Raw genomic sequence first — 27023 nt, 5'->3', positions numbered from 1 at the left:
ATTCTCACGTGCTCCAGGCAGTCATCTTAACATGGTATATTTATGTAATGTCTCTGATTGGAAAGTCAAATCAAGTATGCTCTCTGGAGACAAACACATAGCAGCAAGTGTCATTGAAAAGTTAAAAATGTGTTTTAAGAAAGCTGATTAGTTCTGAGAAGTGACTGCTTTTTGTCTTGCCTCTCAACAAATATATCCATGTGATAAAAAAATAGTGATACAATGAAATTGCATATTTGCTTAGCGACATGATACATACTTGCAATGAGCACGATGCCTGTGTTTACTATAAAAAGCAACAGCCCATGCTTGGTTAGGTTAAGCCCACTACAACATGCAGGCATGGGTGATTGGTGCTTTTTTTATTTCTGTGCCGTGAGGTTTATTGACGTGCGTATAGGTGCAGTGGCACGCAGTATGGCTAGTACAAAAAGGGGGTGGGCAGATATATGTAGCTCACTGTACACGACACAGGGCAAAGGAAATCCGTGTTCAGCAACTATGTTAAATGCCATGTACGTAAATTTTACAACGCTACTCGTTCGAAGCGCGCACAGGTGCATATTGAAGAAAAGTTTCCAGGGTAGATAATTTAGTTCGTAATTTACACTAATTTTGCTCTAACCACGAGACATAATAATTTGAATATACTGCACGGAAAAACCTAGAGCGAATTAAATTGTGTCAGCTTCGTGTGTATACATATAGTCTTTCCTATGCATTAGGTTTTTTGCATAATGCATTAACACTTGACAGCCTATCTTATGATGTGTACGCTGTTTACATTACAGTTCTTTATTAGTTTACTCGTTTGTTTTGCGACTGATGAAATGCCGGCATATATATATTTTCAACATTTGACATAACCCTGTATGTTTTGCAGGGACAACCCAGAATGTGCATTTCTCAGCACCCAGTCAACTGCCAGAAGTGACTCAAACACAGGTCACCAGTAAGTGGACATCAGTTGCAATTTCACATTATGCAGTTGGCGGCTGCCTTGTACGGAGGCTTTTTTTTAATGAGATGGTGATGTCGTTCTAATGTACATTTTCACCACAAAGGTGCGATCATGTCTCACAGAGGCATATATGGTTGCTATTCTCTGCGAGGGACGTGTTCTCGTGTTTGTGAAGCATTTGTGTTTGGCAGTATTGTCGCCCAATGAGTCGGATATAAACACTACCTCACCACTGCCGGCAAGTAGTTGCGATAAACGCATTATGACGCTGTAAAGTTATTTCATTAATTCGAAGGAAAGTTTTGCAGCAGGAAAAAAGGTTGCTATTCCAGGTAAACATGTCTTTTTCTCACAGGTTTTTTAGCCAAACTGTGGATGCATGAAATTCGTGACTTATGAATAGATTTTAATTTATTCTTTAGTAATGCTTCTAAAAGAGACTAGAAATAGCATGTGACTACCTCTGCAATCAGCAGACCATACATTTACAGTCATAAGTGGCAGTTCCATGCAGTCTCGCATTTTATATAACCTTTCCTTTCAGCAACATTGGAACTGGTGGCTGCGTTTTCAGAAGAAGTGTACTTGACACTGTATGTGTATGTGTGAATTCGGTTTTCTTTGTATGTGTCGGCTCACTGACAAACGGTGCAAAAATCTGCTGTACCATGAGCCTGACAGCCTGACGACGCCTTCTGCTGGTAGAAATGCGGCACTTCGTATTTTATAGTACTGCATGACATTTAAATCAAAGCTACCACATAAAATGATCAAGAAAACTAACCGCTGTTATAGCTGTTTTCCTCAAAGAACGCTTGTCCTTTATGGGCTGTGTTAATCTGAGCTCTCCACCGATGTTTCAGTAGTATTATCCCTTAGTGAGTGAGAGATTGGGGGCAATTAATCGTGTTAGTGTTTAGGTGGTGTCCTAATTATGTGCATTTGTTCCAACAAAGTTGTCTAGATTACTGTATTGTGTAGTGTAAAGCTTATGAAACCATCAGCAACTACTGAATTGCTAACACGCATATGGATTTGTCACTATACAGGTGGAACTCGGCTGTACCACTGCAGTGCTGCGGAAATTGCCTTCACCAGCGGCTTTGCAACAGCTGTTTCGCAGCATGTCGGTATGTGTTAATTTATAATTATGTTGGGATGGGCTAGTATTATGGACCACTGCTACTCTGTATTGTGACAGATCCATATGATAAGGGATGTAATGGGCACAGCGAAAGCCTTTGAATTTTTTACTATGGTACATAAACAGGCTCTCCTTTTCGTCACTGGAGCAGGAGAGAAGAGCATGCAGGCACTCCTTAATGTACATATATTTCAAAACATGAGAGAGACATATATATATATACACACACACACACACACAATTAAACTAAAGGCAGGGACGTTCCATCTTTCATCTTGAATTGAATTGTGCAGCGCAAAAATACAACACAGACCACAGAGAAGCACACATGTTAACAGGTTTGATACACACGTTAGTTCAACAGATTTGATACTTCAAGTGTGCTATTTTACACAAGGGGGAAGGGAAAGGGGAGATAATCTGAAAAAAAAAGTGGAGTGGAAAAAAAGGCATCGTGCCAAAAAGCATGAGAAGCATCGCGCAGCCAGGATCATCAGCAGGACATCTAAAAAGCACTCTGATAAAATTACATATAGGACAACCTTACGTATAGTTTGTTTCAATCAACTCAGATCACATGCAGCCATTACTGCAATCATGTTGTTTCCTTATGTCATATGGGGGAATGATGTGGGCCCAAAAAACTGTTTAGAGCTGAATGATTATGTTCCATTCTAGCGTCATTGCCTGCTTTTTTATCATATTGTTATCAGCTGCTTAGGTTAGGGACAAAAAGTAAGAGTACGAACTGTTTCCCGATTCGCCATTCCACACAACATGTCTTTGTGACTATATGTACATGCAGATGATCCATAGTTGAAAAATATTCAGTACAGAAGAATCTCATTACAAGATGCACTTGGTTGTAAGAGACATCTGAAAATGGTTTGGTTGGTTTTCCGATGTTTGCCACGTTAACAATACTGTATACAAGAGACACCTTTGCTACTAAGGATGACTTTTTAAGTATTCACTACTTCGAAGGGACACAACCCAGACACATTCACTTTGTGCACCTTGTGTGCTCCGAAGGGCGTAAAGATCACGCAATCCTTACACAAGTCAATCGCGCATGTCTCTTTTAGCATGAACCAGAAAAGGAGGGCAACCAGGACAGTGCAGGGCAGAAAGTGTCGGCAGTTGAAGCTGACGAGCGTCTAAGAGCACCTCAAAGGTACTGCGAGCAACAAGGCTTGCAAAGTGAAGCGTTTAAATTCCAGAAGTTGGGAAGGAAGCTAACACAGTCTACAGTCACTAAAAAGCTGTGAATGTCTTCTTTAAAGGGCCCCTAAACCACCGAGGTTGAAATTTAGTTGCGGTGTTGGAGTTCTACACAATAAGGCAATGAACAGGTAGCCACGAGAATTTTTCGAAACGGTGCAGTAATAGTGGAGCTACGTGTGTTTGATTATCGAAAAGTAGTCCCCACTCATTTTACTCTTTCATCTGGTACACGCCATATGGACAGTATCGTCTTTTCCTTGCCTAGTACACCTCCAAATGTTACGGGACAGGCCAACACCAACGAGCTCTGTTGCTGCCGCGCTGGCCCGTCGTCCTGCGAGGGGTGGCGCTAATACAACGGAACTGTATGGTGACTCGTGTTGAAGAGCCTCATAGGGAGACCCTTCTGTTGGCATTTCTGTTCTTTGCCCCCATTGGCTGCCCACAATAGCATCGCGCGCAACGCGACGAGGAAGAAGGAGTGTGTGTATTTGCTTGTAGGCCTTGCCGGCAGTCGTACACTTTCGTTCGACCAATCGACAGCACCGGAAACTGGTGACATCATCAGAGACAGCCTGGTGACGTCAGGACAAACTGGGGGGTGCAGGATAGGTCCAGAGAGGCGCACGGGGTCATTTTCTTCATATTGTGGTGCTCCGGCAGTGCTATGCACTCTGGCATTTGGCTTCGTCGATCGTGACGGCATTCTGATTTCGATACGCGTGTTTACTTGAAATGTTCAAAAAATGTCGAGAAGTGGTTTAGGGGCCCTTTAAGCCACCCTGAGCATTTATTCCTTCAGATATATCAAAACATACTTTAGTGATGATGCATAATAAAGTGATCTAGTCTGGCTCCTCAGTGTCTCAAAATTTTTGGTTTCGAGAGACATGTTTCCCGTGCCTCTTGAATATCTTCTGATGAGGCTTTACTGTAATATACACAAACAATTGTGTAACTCCTCCTGCAAGTATTATTCATTAAGCCCGGTCACTTATGTGCAAAGCTTGTGGTTAAGTCTTGATGTCCGTACTTTTTAGAGCTATGTTTATTAATTCATGCTGTTCTTAATGGTTCTTCGATGCAGGAGACAATGCCTACGAAATTATTGGCCCTGATCATGAGAGCCCTCAAGGGGCAAACAACATCTCTGTTGCAGAAGTGAGCCCGATACCACTTGGAAGTTACCATGACAGATGACACGGCAGCAATAGATACAGAAACTGCCATGTCTACTGCAGCTGCAACAGTGTACGAGGCAAGCAGCAGCGCGTCAGCATCAGCAGCAGTGTCAGAAGGAACCACACCAGGCCTGGTAGAGCAATATGTGTGCTATCACTGACTTTTTTTGTAGTGGATACAACTCATTTGCTCAACATACAAAAGCTTTTCACCACGACTGTGAGCCAGTGTTATTGTGGAGCAAGTACAAGACTAAGTTAGGTGTTATAACACAGTACAAGCATCACTTTAATATATGCAAATGCAAACATATTACAGTTGTTGCCTCCCCAGCCACCCCACATAGTGACAACAATGTGGAACACATGGTGGGACACACCTCTCCCCCATTACAAGATAGTAGAGACTGTCAGTGTTGTTGCTAGACTGACTGGTCTTTGTAGGCAACTAGAAGGACAACACAGGTGTCATAAGATTGTTGTTGATGTTGTTGTTGAAGAGGTAAAAAAGAAGTTTGATGGGAGCTGAAGTGCCAACTGATATTGAGCAAATCAAAAGCAACCACCTGAGAAAGCAACACTATCGAAATTTGGGTATCTATGTGCCACCAACTCTGGTAAGAATGGCATAGGACAGAAGTGTGATGAAAATCACACAGACACTGCTGTTGCATCACTGGCCACAGTGAGCAGCGACTTGTAGGGCAAGAGAGTCAACTGAAACTAACATTATGACATAGTGTCATGATCCCATGTGACCACTTTTCAAGTTATTTTGCAAGATACAGCTCAACCTCCAGAAACGAGACTGCAACTTGTCTGTAAAAAAGCTTTCACAAAAAATTATTCATAACACTATTAACATAGCAGTATCTTTTTTTTTGTGTCGGTTCGAGGTTCCCGGCTGTCCATTAATGCAAAAATTTAGGAAAAAAAAGAACATGTCGTACTTACACCTTTTTAACAAGTACGAGGGGGACAGAACTTTTCTAGTCATGCATCTTCATCATACTATCAAGTTTTTAAATGCCTTTTATAATTATTATTACCAGTTATATCTCAGTGCATTGTATGCATGTAGCAGGTGTAAAATCAGGTCAGTTGGATCAGATGCCTTATCTGCAAGCGAGCCCTATATTCAAGAAATTTGAATTAAAATAGTTACGTTAGAGACGCAGTCTTTCAGCACTTTATTGCCTGTGGTTTAAGCATTCCTCAATACTTTTGTGGGTGGCAATTTCAACCGGCACAGCACTGCGCTTTGCCACAGTCACATTTGTCTTCGAAGCGGTTTTTACCATTTGTGTTGATCTGTTTGTGTATGCATAGAGGAAGCTTTTAATTTATATTTTTCTGCATTCTTGTGCTTGCACTAAGCTTGTGTAAGGCAGTTACAAAATGTGCATCACTATAACGAACTGTTCTGTTGAGCTTACACTTGCAAATAATTGTGTTCAAATGGCCGCACTTCTATGCGGGTGCACCGCTAACTTTGTGTATGTTCTCATATTTGTATAAAGCTTATATAAGCTAGTTAGAAAATGCATGTCACTAAGCATTGTGATATTCTTTAAAGAACTGCTTCGTTGGTTTTACACTTGTGAATTAGTATTGAGGCGGTGGTATTCCCATGTATGCCCACTGCTAGCTTTCTGTGTCCTCACGTGTTTGTATTAAGTTTCTACAAGGGAGTTACAGCATGTACGTCACTAAGCGCTGTGATATTTTTTAAAGAACTGCTTTGTTGGTTTTACACCTGTGAGTAATAGTACTCGGGTGGCACTAGTCATGTGTAGGTACACAGGGACCATTTGTATACATTATGTTCATGTAAAGCAGTTACAAAGTGTATGTCACTAATTACTGTGATATTTGTTGAATTGCTGTGATGGTTTTACACATGTGAATAATAGTGGTCAGGACACAGTATTTGCGGTGTATAGTTGAATTTATACACTGCCAAGACATGGGCTGTATACGTACCAAAAGAAATGTATGTCATTATATTGTTGTGATTATTACTGTTTGGATTTTATTAAACTGTAATAAAATTGTTTCTTGTATCTATTGAGGTATGGCAATTTGTCATGCAACCAAACTGAGGACCTGAACTTGTGCATACAAATAAACAGCAAATTTAAGAGTATACTGCTCATATTCTACTAAACCAGTTTAACAAATCTTGTACTACAATGCTGGAAAAATGACAGAGCTGACTCGGATGTACAGAAAAAGTTCTGCACTGGCTGAAGGACTGCCCCACACTGGAGTTCGTAATGTTGCGTTTATTGGAGTAGAACAGAAAGTGCACTTCTATTAAAAATGCGACAGTCGGTGCAGAAACATAAGGCAGACGAGCGGATGTGGCACATTTTTTTCAGGGCCCTCCATGCCTACTAGTGCATTTCTAGTCTTCCTGTGCTCTGCGTATAAGCCCCTGTTCAGCCAAGGTTTTTACTCCATGACAGTTGTTCTACTGGGTTCGTAGCAATATTGAAGAAAAAAAATTCAATGGTTTTCAAGGACTTTCGAGGCCCCGACACAGTAACTTCATGGACCTCGTGCAATGTGTGTAGTAGTTTGGACAGGCAATAACTTGTTCAAGAACACCGTTAACTTTAATGCAAACAAAAGAAAACAAAACAAATCGCATTTCAGTGATTTCAAACATTTGAAAGACAGCAAATTTGCCTTTCACCGCCCACCACTAAACGCACACAAGGAAGCATTTCAAGAAAGCGCTCAAAGTTTTTCTGCAATAGCACAATTAACTACTTGGACCTGCAACATTTGCAGTTTTTGAATGTTTGGTTTGACAGTGTATGCGATGTCATCTGTTGCCTCAGCTTTTTTCACCATCAAATAAGCAATAGTCATTTCTAATTTCTTTTTATTGTGTCTGTCGCTCTCAATTTACTCTTCACAGCTTCTCTTCGAATGCCTCAACTGTTGAGCTTCCTGCTTCTGCTCCTCCAAGCACATTTGTCGCCGGTTCCATGTGCTTAAAACTGGTATCTGCAGCTCCTTTGTAATTTCAACTTTAAGGATGTCGCTTTCCTTCTATTACCTCCAGAGACAATTTTCTGTGACATGCGAAAGATTGTCACAGAAGGGAAAAAAAGCGCTTGGCAATGTCTGCTAAGTCTAGCCAAGTGTACAAGTTTAAGGACTTTCCAATACTTCTAAAAATTCAAGGGTTTTCAATGCCTTGAAAAATGGCATTTTAGAAATAAAGGATTTTCAAGGATCGCTACAAACCCTGGATTCTAGCACCTAAATAATTTTACAAGCTTATTTTGGCATGGAGTTAGGAAATTCATGCTTTCTAGCTAACGCTGCACTATCTCTGTACAGTGAAGCCACGAGAGCGCAACTATTTTGGAGTAAAGAAAAATACTGAAAGCTTTTAATACCACTCTTCTTTTTTTCTATGGAGCTTCGTAATGCCTAGTTAACGAATGTGCCTGGTTTTGGCGGGCGTTTCTTCGACATTTTCTGGAAGAAGCAGATGTCTAGCCCCCGTATTCAGAAATGTATCTTAATACAAAGCTCATGCTTGACTTGTTATAAACGACGCCTGGTGCGAACGTCCCCCAAAACGCTCACTGCCTTTCTTTTGGTGCGTTCACGACTTGCGTCGTTTAGATCAAGTCAAGCATGGGCTTCAAGTTATGATGCATTTCTGCATATGGGGGTAAGCGTGCACAATTCCGGGCAACGCACTGTGCCATTGACACTGAGAGAAAACGGGGAAAACAGAGTTAACCACTTATGCTCCTAAACTTTCGCGTACCTGTGGTGTGCGTGTATCGTGGAAGAAGAAACAGCTCAAACACAAGGACGAAAAAAAGCATCAACCACACCAGCGCTTCGTGGTGTGGCATGTTTTTGCGTCGTCCTTGTGTTGCGCTGTTTCTTCTAAAATGCTCAACCAACTAGCCGGCAAGTCCATCCTGTGCATATATAAATTGAACACACGCATGAGTGTAGATGGTCTTCGAAGCTTTTAGAACGAGCACTGCCACAGGATACGAGCAGTGCACGCGTAACAAGTGGACACATTAGTCATTTAAACATGCGTGCCAATGCATTTGACGCGGCTATCGGCATAAGCAGTCTCCAAGCGCTTCAAAACGCTAACGATCCGCTGCTAATGCAGGACAACAGCTCACAGCGGACTGAACCAAACTCCAAACTAATGCACTTGAAAAGAACGCCTACACGGCAGCGTGATGCACGTCGAAATGCCTGGTACTGGCGTCGCAGTTGCTCACCAGTATACGCGCGAATTAAATTCACATACGTGGATGGTTGGCGCAATACTTTGTATCCGCGTATTTTGGAGAACATGGACTGGAGAAGCACTCGATCATGAGCTGAACGGCACATTTGTTATTTTCCTGCGGTGACGACAAGCCGTGAATAGTTCTCACGTTGTCGTCTACGTTGTCTTCCTTCGTTAGTCGTAGCAACGAATGGAAATGATGCAAACGCACACGTATTCCAGTACACAACAGCACAGCACACTGCAGAGAAACCCCACCCACAGCAGCAGATTCATCAAATACGTTTGGTATATATATAACCTCTAAAGGAACACGACTGCGCGTGGCGGCGCTGTGGTGTAATGGTTATGATGTGCGTTTTGAATTGTACAAATGCGAGTGTACGCGGGTTCGAATTCACATGATGTATAGAGCATTGTGATTCTTGATAAGTATGTGATTCCCTTGACAATTGTATTCTAATTAGATTGTGTGACTCCTGATTGTGAAATTTGCGAAGATATTTGCAGATTAAGTGTTAATTCGCTTTTTTTTCTCCTCAGTGGCGTTCGTGACGCATACGCATAGGCCGCTTCAGAGCAGTCACGCCTCACGGTAGGCAGCAAATGGCCAGGAAAAAATGACTTTAAAATCCTGCATAACTTTGCTCACGCCTATTCTGAAGGCCGCTTGGAATCGGGCCAGTGTCTCTGAGGAGCCGCCTACGGAACAGTATATCAGCGGCCCTAATTTGATCTGATTTCCTGCCTGCATGCGTGACCAGGACTTGGCTAAGAGGGTATTGGGAAGAGTACTAGCACTCTGTTCTGAAGGAGTACAAGCACTCTGTTTGGGGGAGTAGAAGTACTCGGTCTGGCGGTGTACTATCAACCCTGCGGGGAGAGTATTAGCACTCTGCGGAAGAGTACTAGCACTCTCTGTGTGAAGAGTATTATCACTCTGCGGAAGAGTACTAGCAATCCCTTGCGGTGGAGTAACAAAACTCTGTCAGGAGGAGTTGACCTACTCTCTCTCAAAGAGGGTCGATCTACTCTCGAAAAGAGAGTGAAGTATGGGACAAGCAGCTACTCCCTCAAAGAGAGTGCCCGGCACTCCCTTAGTTTTTAGAGTGTAGCGACTACAGCGTGGCGCTGCTAAACAGGATGTCACGAATAACAAGTAGCAGCCATGGCGTCTACGTTAGGATAGAGGCGAGATGCAAAAGTGCCCGTGTATCCTGCATTGGGGGCCGGTTTCAGAACCCCATATGGTAAGAATTACTGCGTTGTCAGCTGCTAGGACGTGCCTCATATTAATTTCGTCATTTTGGCACGTGAAGCCCTAGAATTCAGTTTTCATTCGCAAAAGGCGCCATGCATAAACTTGTAAAAATTCGCTACGGCATTTTTCACCCCGTCACTTCCGATCGTTGTCCGATGAAATTGCGGACGCTCATTTTTGAAGGAAATCGAGAATTCAATACGGCGCATTGTACTACAGAACGGGGTTGCGTACCTGTAAACGACACGTTCAGCATGCTGCTCATGCGCGGAACACAACACAAACTGATACCTAATGCGTACGTGACCGCGGAGTACGCACGCACGCTATTTTTCTCATTCTTCTTTCGTGCGTGCTGATCTTGTAGTTTGTCAAACACTGCGCGAGATTCTTTCTTTTCGCGAAATTGCAGCTACTGGGCCCTAATTTGACCAGAGAATCGGCTAGCACGTCTGAATTGGATTCACTTTACCGAAGACAAGACAACGTGTTCGGCAAGGCGTAGCAAGTTTACGCGTGTTTATATATGTCGGCACTGCCAGATGCTGAAGTGCTTGTCGTTACACGCATTGCACCGCTCCACAAAGCAGAAGATTACTGAGTTACCTAAATAAATTCCTAAATGTCTTTCCCGGCGAGTGCCCCCCCCCTCATGCATATTGGTTACGTCTGTTTCTAAAGTCTCTTTGCAGCGTTTTTCGAGGGCGATTTTTAATTTAGCGCTTCCTGTAGCTGGGACAACACTGATGGCTGAAAAGTGTATAATTTTATCTCAGCCATGCCGTTGATCACACTACGGGGAATATTATTGATAATAATAATCATGACGCTGGAGATGATAACCGTTGATAAGAAGTTTAAATTGCACTTAACGTTGTCGCTGCAATGCGAGTCCCACAAATATGAAAAAGGTTCATAACAAGATTCTCAGCGCAAACTCACCCAAGAAGGAATTTCATTATTCAACCTGGGCTCCAATTGGCAGATCTTAGTGCCCAAATTTACGTACGCTAAATCTGGCTTAGTGCACGTCAACGTGCTATCGAGACTTGTGTCCTCTTTCCTCAACTTCCCCATCCCCCTCCCCACATGCAATGTGGCAAACTGCACAAAGCCGAGTTAACCTTGCGACCTTTCCTTCTCGCTCTGCCTTCCCATTCGTCATGTAAGCTCATTTTTTTTCTGCTTGTGTTTGAGGGACAAAGACGAGAAAGCTTGCCTGGCAGCGGAGGCATACTGGATTTTAATAAGGGATGACAAATACACAACCAAAGCACTAGTAGTGCAGCACACACAAATGTACACTTCTAGGACGCATACATAGATCGAATTCGATATCTTGTTGATGGTGAGACATTAATATGTCTTGTGGTTTTTTTTCGCCATAAATTTTTGCCACCATAAATTTCGTTAGTTAGTGCATTGGAGAGGTTTTTCCATTTATATCTAATGCACTAGCAATTACCTTTCAGCGTGAGTAAAAATGCGTTCTGCGTAAACATTGACCCTGCTACTTATTGCAAGCAAACATCGATCAACCAGACTGCCACAAGGCTACAGTTTACCCAAATGGTTCATTTGACACACCACAAGGAACAGGGAGGGAAGGAACAGCTTATGAAGACCCCCATGTCCCTTTGCCGAAGCACTGACTGTAAATCGAGGCTTCCCTTGCTTGCCCACAATAGCTGTGCTGTCGTAATCTTAAAATAAACACTACCGTCAGGCTATATTGGTGTTTACCTGTCGAGTGGCAACTATTGTGTGAAAACTTGCGTTGCAGTAAAGAAAATTTCTTCAGTGCTGTATGTTACTCTTGTGCTAGAAATCTCCGATGTTTGCCTCCACCTCTTAGTTTGTGATTGCATGCTTTCCTGAAGGTGTCAATTTAGCTGACAACGTAGAGCAAGTCAGAGACAAATGGCATCGTGCCCCTTACACAGGGAGGCTGCGGAATAACAATTTATTGCCAGTTGTTGCAGCGCCATTCTGTATGTTTGCCAATTTCCAACATGTATTACACCTCTATAAACGGGCTTTTACATCTATTTATTGCAAGAATGCAGTTATAGAGTATCGTTTAAAAATAAGCCTGGGGCCCTTTAAGGTAAAGCCAATCCAATATGGTTTTATTCCAATCTCCTGACATCAAATTTGCCTAACCGCCGACGCAAGAATTGGGCGGTCACCTTTAGGGTTGTCTGAACCGACCAACCAAACGCTTTCCTTGTTCATTGGAGATCACTTTTGTTTGCTTGAAAAACGAATAACATTTTCTGCACTGATCGGCTTGTCTTATCTAATTGGCTGACAAGAGGCGAGCAGCATGCTCAAGTGGAGAGGGATTCGATGGGGCCGAGCGACTGCAATGAATATCGATAAACGGATGAAGAGGGTGGTACCTGCGTCTGCAATTGGTCCGCTTTCCGTTACTTACCTGGCGGTGGATAGCCGAGAATTGTAGCGGCATGCAACGGAAGCTTAAGAATGACACTAAAACAGATCCTTAGCAAAGGAGAGTTTGTCAGAACGCGGTCGTAAACGCTCCAAAAGTGTTCGGAAACATCACACGGCCACGCAAAAAGTTTTATGGTATGCAAATAAACCCATGCTCTCCGGCAGGAACGAGTAGCCAGTGCTACAGTCATCGTCGGCAGCCATCCTTTATTACTTTGGGAAGGCAGCAGCCTGCAGCTATTCGGGAAAAAGATAAGTTTTTTGGCATATTGTTGCACCTTTGACTAATATGCGTCACATTTACGCGGAGAGTTTTTGCGGTTTGGTGACGTCGGGTGACAGCCAGATGAAGGAGATGCAGGCCGAAAATTTTCAACCAATAGCCGAGGGCTAATGGTGAAAGATCGTGAAATCGGAAATAACTATTCTTCATTTATTCCGTCAAATCATGCATAATCATTGCGCACACGTCATATCATAAGGTGAGCTATCCCGGTTTTCGTACGTCGCAAGACAGGCAGGTTGAGTGGGTCTCACCCAAAAAAAGTTTTTACCTTTCGCGGAGGGCTGATTGAAGAATTGGAATAGAAAAGTTTTGAATAGTTTTACGTTATAGCGCCCCTGGTTGATCGATGTTTTCTTGCAAGAAGAAGAAGAGTCAATGTTTACGCACACACATTTTTACTCAAGCTGAAAGGTTATTGATAGTGCATGAAATATAAATGGAAAGTAATGAAATTGAAAGTGGTCCTCAAAGAACCGCAAGACATACTAACGAAATATTGGATTCAATGCATGTATTTACCCTGGAAGTGTGCATTTCTGTGTGTGTAGCAATAGTAAAGCCTTGGTTGTGCATTTGTTGTCCCCTTTTCAAATCCAGTATGCCTCCGCTACCAGGCAGGCATTATCGTCTCCTCCAAACACACGTAGAATAAAAAAAAACATCAGCATAAATGACCAATGCGAAGGTACAGCGAGATGCAAAGTGCGCATGTTTAATCCGACTTTGTCCAGTTTGCTACATTACATGTGGGGAGGGGGGATGGCGAAGCTAAAGAAAGGAGACACGATCCTCAACAGCACTTTTATCTGCACTAAGTCCGTTGTAACGTATCTCACTTGGGGCACTCAAGTCTGCCACTTTGATATAGTGCGGATGATCTGTAAAAGTTTTCTGAGCTGATGAGCTTTGAAGCTAGGCAACAATACAGAGACAAATGCCTGACCTCTGTCCTTCAATCTTAGAATAAAAGATTTCCTGCAATCTGTTACTGCTACGTCGAGCCGTCAAGTTTATGTAACATGTTTGGGACACCGGCCTACTTTCACAAACATCGTTACTGCAGGGCACTACTGAACTACTGTGACTACTGAACTACTGTACACTACTGTGAACTACTGTGAACTACTGAACTTGAGGCTTCTGTGCGTGATTACACAGCTGGAAAACATTGAACTATTTTCTTGGGCATGAAAGACAGCCACAACGCTGTAACATTTCGTCACGGTGCCATAGGGCTCGTCTAATCCTTTACCTACCTTCCTGCCTGTTTTGTTAACACTGGATGTAAACATGCGATACCTTTAGTCGGCACTTGTAGCTAGAATTCCCGTAAAATGAAGACCGCCCTTACGAGTGTTTAATTCAACGGTCGACTGCACTTCTCATAAGACAATATAAGTTATCACTTTTCTTGGTCAAGGTTAAACAAATGCAATACAAAGGATTTAATTTTACAATTAATGTTTTAAAACATACTTCTCAGCAACGTTTGAGCGCATAGTAATATACACGTAATATACTAATATACACGTATATACACCTGTAGCTTCGGCGGAGCATACCAATGGCGATGCTCCAGTCACAGCGGAGCTCGCAGTCCCTCCTAGGCAGTCAGGTACTTCCCGAGTATGTTTAGTCTCTTGTAGGACATTAGACGTTCCGTGGGTCTCAGTTACTGCCCCAAGAACTTCATGTATGCTTGGTACTGCCTTGCACTTCAAATTTTTCACCATCACCTCTTGGCTTCTCAAGTTCCTCACGAATGAAATGGTTCTATATTTTAACCATGCATGAAAAAAAATTAGAGTGTTAATACACTTCTCTGGGTCACCGCATGAAATATCCAAAGCGTAAGTAGCCACATAAAACAGGGTCTGGAAATTTCTAGAAAACATTCTGATGCAACATCTTCTCTATGCACTTGAAACACGTAATTCATAGGAACCGACCTATTTTTGAGGAGCTTGAGTAAGATAGCTACAAGATGTGGAGTAAAAGGTAACTCCAGCGCCTTTTCGCTCAGGTGTTGTTTTTAGGCCAAATATGCAGCTATGCGAAGTATGAATGCACAGACACGTTCATTGTTTATAGTTTTCCGGTGACCGTTCGTGATCGCCTAACTGCGGTTGCAAAGGTATTCCTCGCGCGCTATAACGTGATAGTTGTTTTTTGCTTTCAAGAAAAAGTACTACACATGCCCCTCCCCCCCCCCCCCCCCACTAATGTGGCGTAAAAACGAATCAGCAGTATTTCCTTCGCCATTTAAGCCATATTTTGCTTAGGAATATTTCGCAGACCTTTCCGTATCTGCCGTCAAGGAGTCTGATGGCTCATCACTTCATAATTCACCAAATCCTGCAAAAATTTTACTCCCCGTGTGAGCATAACATGCTTACGTCAAATCTGTGTACGGTGTCGGCAATAACACTAATCAGAGAAACCCGCGTGACTCAGGCTTTGCAACTCACTTGAGATGTATGTGCAACGTCTTTTCAACAGCGCCGCGCAAACTGAGTGAAACAGTATTTATGTGAACTGAGCGAGCCAAACAGCTTGCTGAGAAGATTGCAGACTGCGTTCTTTTCCATAGCGCTAAGCCCCCTAGACATGCGAACTGATGAGCTTACTTGAAAAGTAGGTACTACGTGAAATTAAATAGCTCGGTGGTAAGGAAGCTTCGCGAAGAGCACAGTTTACTCGAAACAGTCCTGCAAACCAGAGCTGGACGCGCGAACCGATGGCCTTACTTCACAGGTAGGTCCTACGTGATTTTAAATAGTGCGAACCAGACAGTTCATTCAAAACCACATTAACGGACTCCATCGCTTTCGAAAGGTCCAAGCACAGCGGGGCGCGCCAACCGGACAGGTCAATTTACGTGGTCACACACTAGTACACTCGCTTGAAAGCAATAACTGTCCAGGAAACTGCGCGTAAGCTAATGAGCGAACTTATATCGCACAAGCGGGTGTTCGTCGGAGGTGATAAGTCATTGCTCAGAATTCTGTGCAACCACGCAGAACGTCAATCCCGTTCGACCTTTGAGCACAAAATGCCCAAAAATGCCTTTCAGCACTCAACTTGAGAGCTACGCGCCAAGGCGCATCAACCAGCCATAATGTTACGTAACTTCTGGCGGCCGTGATCATCAGAATCGAACTGCTCGCCCCAGCGACACATTTCACGTTCTCCGTTCCCATTGCCTCCGTCTTGTGTTCATCGTGCCTACTCAATATGCTTGGAATGGTAAAATGGCGGCAAAATGTCACGTGAGACGAGTGAGCTAGCCGTCGGCGACCGCGGCAGAAGGCGGCGCGTGGAAACCAAATGCGAAACTCTTAAGTTTTTTTCTCGTGACCCTTTGGCCAAGCTGGCAGTGTCCAGCGAGCTGCTTGTGGCTGTCTGGCGGAGACGACAGATGCAGAGATGTTCGTTTCTAAATTGGCACGCGTGGTTTAATGTGGTATTGTGGTGTCTGACTTTGAGAAAATGCACTATACGAATTTTACAATTGTTTCTTGCGTATCCTATAACCAATCTACTCGCCGGGAGCCATTTCACGCTTACGTCTACTCTCGATAACGGGAGAGCGATAGTTTTCTCCTCTTCGCAGAACGCTCTTCTGTGGCGCTTTCTTATTCGTAGGTGTTTCTCTTTATTTTTCTTCTCTGCACATGCGACATCAGACACTTCTTCATTCCATGCTCTAGCACATGAACCAGGTGCAAGGTTAGCTCGCACGGGTTCGCTGTGAGCGCCTTGAGAACTAGCGCTTGGAGAAGCTTGACGCGTTAGGCATGTCGCATAGCAACAATGCACTTTAATATTGGATTGTGACTTGTAGGTAAGTTGAAGTCGATGAAAATACTTTCATGGGTGAGTTTGCGGCGACAATTGATTTATGAACCTTGTCATATTTGTGCGATGCACGCTGAAGGGACACAGAGACGTGGAATTTCAAATTTTCTGCCCTGGTTATCATATTAAGCACCACATTATATTTTTAATAATAATAAACCGCCTAATAATAATCATCGACCTGGATCAAAATAAATTAAACGGTTCATTATCATTAGTTTCGTCCAAACTATAGACAGTGCTATTTTCAATATCGTGCCTCGAAAAGGCTGCAAAGCGACTTTAGAAACAAGCGTAATCGATAGCGATATGTCAAGGAAATTCAACGGGGAAGACATTTAGGTGTTTGTTTAGATCATTTGGAGACCTTATGCTTTGAGTAACGGGGCAGCGCGTGTCACTGCAAGGAGTTTACTAGTTGGGAAGGGCCCGAATGTCGAAGACAAATATAAGAGCACTTGTTGTCTATTTGTTATCTATGGTAAAGCCACTCCAATTGAAACCTGTTAGCCGAATCCCTAGTCAGATTATGGCACAGTAGCCGCAATTTTCCTAAAAAGAAGACTCTTGCGCTGTTCCGAACAAACTAGAAGGCCCGACGGCAACTCGCCTCTCTTTCCCACGACATGCGCGCGAAAGAATAGCCTGCACGCGTACGTGGCGGTCACGTACGAATCCATCCCCCGCTTTTGTTGTGTTCCGCAGAAGGGCAGCATGCAGAACGCGGCGTTTGCCGGCACGCAACGCCGTTGAGCTTGAACATGCGCCGTATTGAATTCTCGATTTCCTTCAAAAATGAGCGACTGCATCTTCAGCGGACAGTTAAGAGAAGTGACGGATGAAATATGCTCTAGCTGGTTTTTAAAACTTTATGTATGACGCATTTCGATCATAAAAAGTGAATTCTGGGAGTTCACGTGCAAAAATCACGATACAAACTTGAGGAATGTCCCAGTGGCTGACACTGGAGTAATTTTGACACCATAGGGTTCTTTACCTGACACACGTTGCAGTACATATGGGCGCTATTGCATTTCGCCATGATCCAGATGTAGCCACCATGGCTGGTACTTGATATCTGTGACCTTCTCCTTATCAGCCCCACACTGTAGTCTCTAACCATCCACGGCGGCTGTGCTTTCTGTTCCAACGTGTTCCAACGTGTTCCAACGTGTTGTTCCAAGTATACACGATACTGATGGGCGACTTCAATGCCAGGGTAGGCAAGAAGCAGGCTTGAGACAAGTCAGTGGGGGAATATTGCATAGGCTCTAGGAATAGCAGAGGAGAGTTATTGGTAGAGTTTGCAGAACAGAATAATATGCGGATAATGAATACCTTTTTCCGCAAGCGGGTTAGTCGAAAGTGGACGTGGAGGAGCCCAAATGGTGAGACTAGAAATGAAATAGACTTCATACTCTGCGCGAACCCTGGCATCATACAAGATGTAGACGTGCTCGGCAAGGTACGCTGCAGTGACCATAGGATGGTAAGAACTCGAATTAGCCTAAACTTGACGAGGGAACGGAAGAAACTGGTACACAAGAAGCCAATCAATGAGTTAGCGGTAAGAGGGAAACTAGAGGAATTCCGGATCAAGCTACAGAACAGGTATTCGGTGTAACTCAGGAAGAGGACCTTTGTGTTGGAGCAATGAACGACAATCTCATGGGCATCATTAAGGACTGCGCAATAGAAGTCGGTGGTAACGCCGTTAGACAGGAAACCAGTAAGCTATCGCGGGAGACGAAAGATCTGATCAAGAAACGCCAATGTTTGAAAGCCTCTACCCCTACAGCCAGAATAGAACTGGCAGAACTTTCGAAGTTAATCAACAAGCGTAAGACAGCGCACATCAGGAACTATAATCTGGATAGAATTGAACAGGCTCTCAGGAACGGAGGAAGCCTAAAAACAGTGAAGAACAAACTAGGAATAGGCAAGAATCAGATGTGTGCGTTAAGAGACAATGCCGGCAATATCGTTACTAATATGGATGAGATAGTTCAAGTGGCTGAGGAGTTCTATAGAGATTTATACAGTACCAGTGGCACCCATGACGATAGTGGAAGAGAGAATAGCCTAGAGGAATTCGAAATCTCACAGGTAACGCCAGAAGAAGTAAAGAAAGCCTTAGGAGCTATGCAAAGGGGGAAGGCAGCTGGGGAGGATCAGGTAAAAGCAGATCTGTTGAAGGATGGTGGTCAGATTGTTCTAGAGAAACTGGCCACCCTGTATACGCAATGCCTCATAACGTCGAGCGTACCGGAGTCTTGGAAGAACGCTAACAAAATCCTAATCCATAAGAAAGGGGACGCCAAAGACTTGAAAAATTATAGACCGATCAGCTTACTGTCCGTTGCTTACAAAGCATTTACTAAGGTAATCGCAAATAGGATCAGGAACGCCTTAGACTTCTGTCAACCAAAGGACCAGGCAGGATTCCGTAAAGGCTACTCAACAATAGACCATATTCACACTATCAATCAAGTGATAGAGAAATGTGCAGAATATAACCAACCCTTATATATAGCTTTCATTTATTACGAGAAAGTGTTTGATTCAGTCGAAACCTCAGCAGTCATGGAGGCATTACGGAATCAGGGTGTAGAAAAGCCATATGTAAATATACTGGAAGATATCTATCGCGGCTCCACAGCCACCGTAGTCCTCCACAAAGAAAGCAACAAAATCCTAATAAAGAAAGGCGTCAAACGGAGAGATACGATCTCTCCAATGCTATTCACAGCATGTTTACAGGAGGTATTCCGAGACCTGGAGTGGGAAGAATTGGGGATAAAAGTCGATGGAGAATACCCTAGCAACTTGCGATTCGCTGATGATAATGCCTTGCTTAGTAACTCAGGAGACCAATTGCAATGTATGGTAACTGACCTGGAGAGGCAAAGCAGAAGGGTGGGTCTGAAAATTATTCTGCAGAAAAGTAAAGTAATGTTTAACAGTCTGGGAAGAGAACAGCAGTTTACGATAGGTAGCGAGGCACTGGAAGTGGTAAGGGAATACATCTACTTAGGGCAGGTAGTGACCACGGATCCGGATCATGAGACTGAAATAACCAGAAGAATAAGAATGGGCTGGGGTGCGTTTGGCAGGCATTCTCAAATCATGAACAGCAGGTTGCCACTATCGCTCAAAAGGAAAGTGCATAACAGCTGTGTGTTAGCAGTACTAACATATGGGGCAGAAACCTAGGGGTTTACGAATTGAGGACGACGCAACGAGCTATGGAAAGAATAATGATAGGTGTAACGTTAAGGGATAAGAAAAGAGCAGATTGGGTGAGGGAACAAAAGCGAGTTAATGACATCTTAGTTGAAATCAAGAAAAAGAAATGGGCATGGGCAGGACATGTAATGAGGAGGGAAGATAACCGATGTTCATTAAGGGTTATGGACTGTATTCCAAGAGAAGGGAAGCGTAGCAGGGGGCGGCAGAAAGTTAGGTGGGCGGATGAGATTAAGAAGTTTGCAGGGACGGCATGGCCACAATTATTACATGACCGGGGTTGTTGGAGAAATATGGGAGAGGCCTTTGCCCTGCAGTGGGCGTAACTAGGATGATGATGATGATGATGATGATGATGATGATGATGATGATGATGATGATGATGATGATGATGATGATGATGATGATGATGATGCTTGTCGCCGGAAAGTCGGCTTGACAAGGTTCAAATTTCACAGCAGCACGGCTGTAGCTGATACCTTCAGATGAGATTTCGGGAGGTGCGAAAACTCAGTAGTGTATCTTCGTTTAGTCGTGACAGCGCAGTGAAGTTTCCGTTTGCTAACTTCAAAGGGCGAAAGCAATTGTTGAATTTCAACCTCCTCAATAGCGGAACGGCTGATATCACGCAGCTATCCAGAACGCCCGCCTGCCTCCAAACTACTCCGTAATAAATTTGGCAAGCGGCGCAAGTGTTGTGAGCTGATAATACATTTTCAATATTTATTATTAGTTTGTCAAGAACGCAAGGACGCCCGTGCACATGGGATTCAATCTAAGGAAATATCACAAGTGACAACGGGATATCGACGGCAATGAACGTACTACGTGGAAATCAATGGAACTGCATAGAATGTGCGGCGATGGTTTCGATGCTCGTGAACTCCGCGTCGCTTAATGGACTTAGACTTCCGTAAAGTTATATATTCCGAATGGCAAACGTACTATGTGGGCTCAATGGATTCGCTAGAAACGTCGTGTACTAGCAAAAATATGGACTTCCCGTGGTGCTCGCACTAAAAAACGCAACTTCACAGCCATTGAAATGTGTAGATTTTGTGCCGGTTGCATTCACAGAGCTTCTTCGCGTGCTTTAATAGTGAACAGGCAAACAAAGGTAAATATTGCTTACAGCTCCGCTAGTTGATCTGTAAAATCCGAGCGAAGTATGCACTGATAATTTTTATGTAGATTTCTAAGAGTCCCCGTCAAATATCGGGTATAAAATACCAAAAGCCGTAGCACCATGAAAATTAATAAAGGGAAAGGGAACACTTCGATCAAACACATGCCTTTTCTTCGAGTTGTTGAAAAATTCGCCTTAGCAAGCTGACAATTTCGCGCCTTTCGGCTATTGGCGTACTTTCCTGTAAGTTGTCATTGATTTGCTAATAAGTTCTCGTAAGAAAGTAGTCCACTTTGCAACGTTAACACATCTTTACTCACTGGAGGTGCAAGCTTGTTTTCGTATACGGGCATGAAAAATTTGTGTACCTATGTGCTTTAAGGAGGAAGAAGAAGGCGGTGAGTCAAGGCGCGTTCTTCGGTTCCCGCATTTTCCCAGCTTTTCTTGTATTTAATCATCGCGAGCCAATGTTTATTTGTGCACATCTTTTCCGTAAAGTTGTAAGGACCACGTGGATACCCCTTTTTACCACAGTGAGTGACTTTTCAGCATTTTACGGACATTCCTGTGCATCCGTTGGCGGCGTCTAACAAGCACTTCGGAGACCACGCCTTGGCCCCCGGGGAGGCTCAGTGCCACTCGTCCGCTACCATCATGGAATATCAAGTAGAGGGAGAAAATATTCTCGCGGAGGAAGTCACTCAAGAGCAGGGATGGCAAACTGCCGGTGCTAGTAGAGCTGGCGCCAAATCACGGGAAGCTAACCCGAACGCCACGGCAACGCCTCTGGCTCCCCATGGCTACAAGTCTAGCGGCGCAGCGCTGAAGACCAAGATTATTAGGGCAAGCCGAATGCCTGTTCTTCCAAAAGAAGACACGAAGATCGTTATTAGACCAAGAGGTGGGCTGAATATTTCCAGAAATGGAGCGGCCACGGTGGGTGACGCAATACTTGCAGCCTCTGGTATCAGCCAGCACGAGCTCACACAAGGCACTCTGTGCCCGAACTTACAGCAAAATATCATGGTGGCCAGCACTCCCAGACGGGAAAATGCCGATCGATATGCCCGCATCAAGCAAATCCAAATCTCAGGAAAGATCCACGAACTCTGCGCGTACGAAACAGCCCCGCACTCCACCTGCAAGGGGGTCATACGTGGCATACCGTTATAAGACGACCCGGCGACGGTGGATGGCAAGATTGTTAACCAGAACAACCATCTTGCACTAGCAGCCAAGAGAATCGCTCAGACTGGGATCGTCATCATCGCCTTTGACGGGCAGCGGGTACCGAATTTCGTCAGCTATGGAACGCTCCTGATGAAATGTTCCCTATATCGAAAGTAAGTGGACGTATGCCACGCCTGCGGAAGACTCGGGCATCGCGCCCATGTATGTCCAACACCGAGCGACGTCATCTGTCGGGGATGCGGCCTGCCAAATCCTGATGAGCAGTATGAATGCACCCCCAAATGCAAGATCTGCGTTGTTCCGCACCTTACAGCCGGTAAAGTGTGTGCGCATAGATTCAAGATGCCGTACATTGTTCGCCGACGACGCTTCGGGCGTGCCAGGCAGCAAGTGCAGCTCCCCATGCCATCGATCGTTCGATCCTCCGATCCGCAAGCCTAATCCAGCACCAACCTTAGGGGCAGAAGACGCTTGCGCTCGAGAAGCCGCTCTACAAGCCGACGGGGCTCCAGAAGTTGCTCTACCTCGAGATCGCGACTCACATCGCCTTCTCCAGCGCGCTCCAGCTCCAGAAGCTCCTCCAAGTCCCGTACTGAGAGCGACTCATCCAACAGCTCACATTCGAAGACCCCCAACGGCGGTAAAGGCAAGTCCTCTCTAACGTGGGCCGATAGAGCCCGTGGCAGCCAAACGCACGCGTCCAACTCTCAAGACTCGCACGACCTGCGTCTCACGAATGAGCTCGAAGAACTTAGGCATGCCAATGACAGTCTTAGGAAGGAAAACGCTCTATTCAAGCAGGAAATCAGTCGGCTAGCCGCTGAGATGGCGGAAATACGAAGATTGGCGCTCACACAGCCAGCTTATAAACCTGCCGCACGCTCTTCGGCCATGGACGTAGTGGAGGCCCCTCCCAAGACGGTTGCAGTGAAGTGGCGTGCCCTGGATGACTCAAGGGGAGACGAGATGGTATAACTTCTGTCTGATCTCAAGAACGCCATCAGCAACATACAGACAGGTCTCTCTCACGTACAAGAAATGATCGCGCACCCTCAGCTGGGCAAGGTCGACCTCAGCGCTAGAATACTTAGGCTGGAGGGGACCAGCCACGGATCTTTGCCAAGCACATCTACAGCACAAGTCCCAAATTTGCACAGCGCCATTGCCTCACCAACGGAGGGTGCCATTCTGAATGCGGCACTTTCGAAATCCATCCCCAAGCCCAAAAGGGATAAGGGAACTAACGTCATGACAATGTGGCAGTGGAATTGCGCAGGGTTCGTCAGCAAACGGGCGACCCTGCGACAATACCTAAAAAGCATAAAGGACAAACCCCAAGTAATCACCTTGCAAGAAACGATCCCAACATCACCTATCAAGCTCCCCGGTTTCCTTACGGTGGCTTCCGCTGAAGAAGGAAGGGGCGTCGCTATCCTGGTCAGTAAAAAGTTCACGTGCCTTCAGCGAGACCTTGGTCCCGCGGACAATGGGATCGAGTACGTCATGGCCGCACTCCTTGTCGACCCCCCTACGCAGCGCTTAAGAAGAAACAGTATCTTCATACTGAATGTTTACTGCAGACCCAGCGTTCACAGGGCCAGTCCTGGTGGTATTCTCAAGGCCGTGCATTTGGCCGGCTGTCAGCCTCTAGTAGTCATGGGGAATTTTAATGCCCAGCATCAGGCGTGGGGCTATTGTACCAATACGACGAAGGGTAGAGACATATGGGACGCGGCAACGCAGGAAGATCTTACGCTGATAACCGATAAAGACTTTCCAACCAGGAGAGGGAACTCGGTGTGCCGAGATATGACTGCGGATCTTACCTTTGTCAAGAACCTGGAAAATGTCAAATGGACCAACACAGCCATGGACCTCGGCAGCGATCATTGCATCATCGAAGTGGTGATCAAGGCTGCCCGTAAGAAAACGAGGACCTTTAGGTTCACTGACTGGGAGTTGTTCCGAGCCAACAGCTCCGAGTGCGTCCTTAACGATGATATGGACCTAGACTGTTGGTGCGACGAGATAAAGAAGGATGCGGCTAGAGCCACCAAGGAGGTGACAACCGATCTGGAGGTGGACAGGATGTACAGTAGGCTGGCGCGTCTATTGGAAGCCAAGCAGGCACTGCTCGCGAGATGGAAGACTCAGCGCCATAACAGAAGACTACGCAAGAAAATTTCCGATATAAACAAGATGATAGAGGCTCATTGCAAGGTGCTATGCAAGCAGGAATGGGACGAGCTGTGTGACTCGGTGGAGGGCCAACTCAAGAACGGGAAAAGCTGGGGTCTCCTTAGGCCCCTAATGCACGATGGCAACACCAAGTCCAACCTGAAGAGAGCTTTGGCGAAAGCTGTCCATTTGGCCACCGACTCGGCTCCAGATGAGGCAGTCATGGAGCACCTCATAGACAAGTACCTGGCGGCCACGGACGATCCGGTGCCCCCCTCCCCCCCAGTTTCCCGAGTACGAAGGGCGCGACGTACCATCTATGGACGAGGATTTTACCGTGGCTGAGGTCAAGCGAGTTCTCGCATCCCTCAACTGCAGATCTGCCCCTGGGCCCGACGGGATCACCAACAAAATGCTCAAGCATCTCGACGACGCCTCACTCGAGCTTCTTACGCACAAGATGAATGATATCTGGTGCAGCGGCCTCATTCCCAAGAGCTGGAAAGCAGCCTACACAGTACTCATACCGAAGCCAGGTAAGGCGCCGAGCATCGACAATCTAAGGCCCATCTCCCTGACGTCGCGTGTTGGAAAGATGGCCGAGCACGCCATGCTTAACCGCCTCACTGACCATCTCGAGACTAACGAATGCTAAACACACAACATGATTGGCTTTCGGTCGGGGCTTTCGACTCAGGATGCCATGAGACCGATCAAGCACAAGATCATTGACTCTACCTACGCCGACACTAAGGCAATTCTCGGCTTGGATCTGGAAAAGGCTTTTGACAACATATCGCACGCCTTTATTCTCAAGAGCCTGACAGAATGTAACGTCGGCAAACGGGCGTACAATTTCGTGCGCTCCTTCCTTTCCTCAAGGTCCACTAGACTCAAGATTGACGAGTTTTTGACCCACGAAATCCAGCTTGGGCCAAACGGAACTCCTCAGGGGGTGGTGATCTCCCCGACGCTGTTCAACATCTCCCTGATCAACCTGTCGAGACCCTTGAACAAAATCCCGAACATTAACCAAACGATCTACGCGGATGACATCACCATCTGGTGCTCCAGTGGATGTGAAGGGCAGGTCGAGGGTGCTTTGCAACAGGCCATCGATGTGACGGAACGGTATCTTATCCCCACCGGGCTAAGGTGCTCGCCCGCTAAATCCGAGCTCTTGCTTTACAATAAGCGGCCCAGAGGCGGTTCACACCGGTCCTGGAAGCCAGCAACAGAGAGCCACATTACATTATTCACCGGTAAGGGCTCCCCAGTACCGCGGTTAGACACTATCAGGGTCCTAGGAATGTTTATCGAGTCGAACGGGGCCAATGGAGCCGCCCTGAAACGCATTTGTTCCAAGACCAAAAGCGCCCTCGGCCTGATCCGAAGAATCGCCAACAGGTACCGCGTAATAAAGGAAGACAATCTGATCCGGATTATCCACGCCTTTGTGCTATGCCACCTCGCTTATTCAGGGGCTATGCACAACTGGCTCGTATCGGAGCACAACAAGATCTATGCCCTAATCAGAAGAGTCTTCAAGCTTGCCCTCGGCCTTCCCATCCGAACGCACACAAAAGACCTCCTCAATTTGGGAATTCACAACACGTTCGAAGAAATCGTTGAAGCCCAAGAATTTTCCCAGTTTGTCAGACTCTCCGGTACCCCAGCGGGCCGAGCCATACTTGGCAAGCTGGGACGTAACCCCATGGTCGTCAGTCTCGACGCTGTGAAGCTGCCCAGGGAGGTAAGGTCCAAGATTTACATACACCGGATGCCACGAAATACGCATCCCACCTGCAACGAAGGAGGAAGACGAGCCAGGGGTAAAGCTCTGCTCGCCAGTGCCCGCTTGAACAAGGAACCAACATGCTTCGTAGACGCTGCTTCGTACGTTCAAGAAGAGGCCTTCTCCTCAGTGGTCATCGATTGTGATTCTAAAATCCTTAGCTGCGCTACCGTCCGCACTTCTAATTCCAGCGTTGCAGAGCAGGTTGCTATTGCTCTTGCATTGACGGACAGTGTACATGACACGATTTATTCGGATTCCAAGGCCGCTGTCAGGGCCTTTCAGATGGGAATGGTGGGTCCCGAGGCCCTACGTATCATCCAAAGTGCCAAAGACATGAAACATCACTCTTTGGCGTGGTTCCCTGTGCACCTTGGAACCATTGAGGGTGCCTCGATCAACCCCAACGACGAGGCGCACTCGGCTGCACGAGGTTTGACTGACCGTGCGCTGGGCAATGCGTCCTCTCCTGGGCGACTCGAGCCTCTCTGCTCGTACAACGAAATCTGCAAATATAATTATCTGTCAAGAAGACTCCTACCTTCGCCCCACTCCTCGCCGTGCAGGGCCCAGGCAGTCACTCTCAGACTTCTGCAAACAAGCACTTACCCGAGCCCCGCGGCGCTACACACAATGTACCCCGAACGGTTCCCAAGGCCGGACGGCCCTCTGTGTGGTGATCATGCGGACTTAGAACATGTCCTGTGGGGCTGCGCCTCTGCCGGTCCCCCTTTCACTCAAGAGGAAATGATGAAGCTAATTAGGGCCCAGGATCAGACCTGTCAAATCCTGGCAGTCCAGAGGGCTCGCGAGAGGGCCGTCAGGTTTCT

The 27023-nt window shown here is 45.6% G+C and overlaps 1 protein-coding gene and 1 long non-coding RNA gene across 2 annotated transcripts; both read left to right on the top strand.

The window, feature by feature from the left end:
* The first annotated feature begins 1991 nt into the window (after positions 1–1991).
* On the top strand, positions 1992–6573 carry LOC142578070 (uncharacterized). Its single transcript, XR_012827152.1, has 2 exons — positions 1992–2091; positions 4417–6573. It is a non-coding gene; the product is annotated as an uncharacterized LOC142578070 (long non-coding RNA).
* A 16685-nt stretch (positions 6574–23258) lies between these two features.
* On the top strand, positions 23259–25053 carry LOC142578424 (uncharacterized). Its single transcript, XM_075687811.1, has 2 exons — positions 23259–24640; positions 24777–25053. The coding sequence occupies exons 1-2, from the start codon at positions 23259–23261 to the stop codon at positions 25051–25053; spliced, it is 1659 nt and encodes a 552-aa protein (XP_075543926.1).
* Positions 25054–27023: the final 1970 nt, after the last annotated feature.

Source organism: Dermacentor variabilis, chromosome 4, assembly GCF_050947875.1.
Source record: "Dermacentor variabilis isolate Ectoservices chromosome 4, ASM5094787v1, whole genome shotgun sequence".
In the NCBI taxonomy this organism is placed as follows: domain Eukaryota; kingdom Metazoa; phylum Arthropoda; class Arachnida; order Ixodida; family Ixodidae; genus Dermacentor; species Dermacentor variabilis.
Note: the sequence above shows the minus strand (reverse complement) of the source record. Positions and strands in the feature narration are given on the sequence as shown.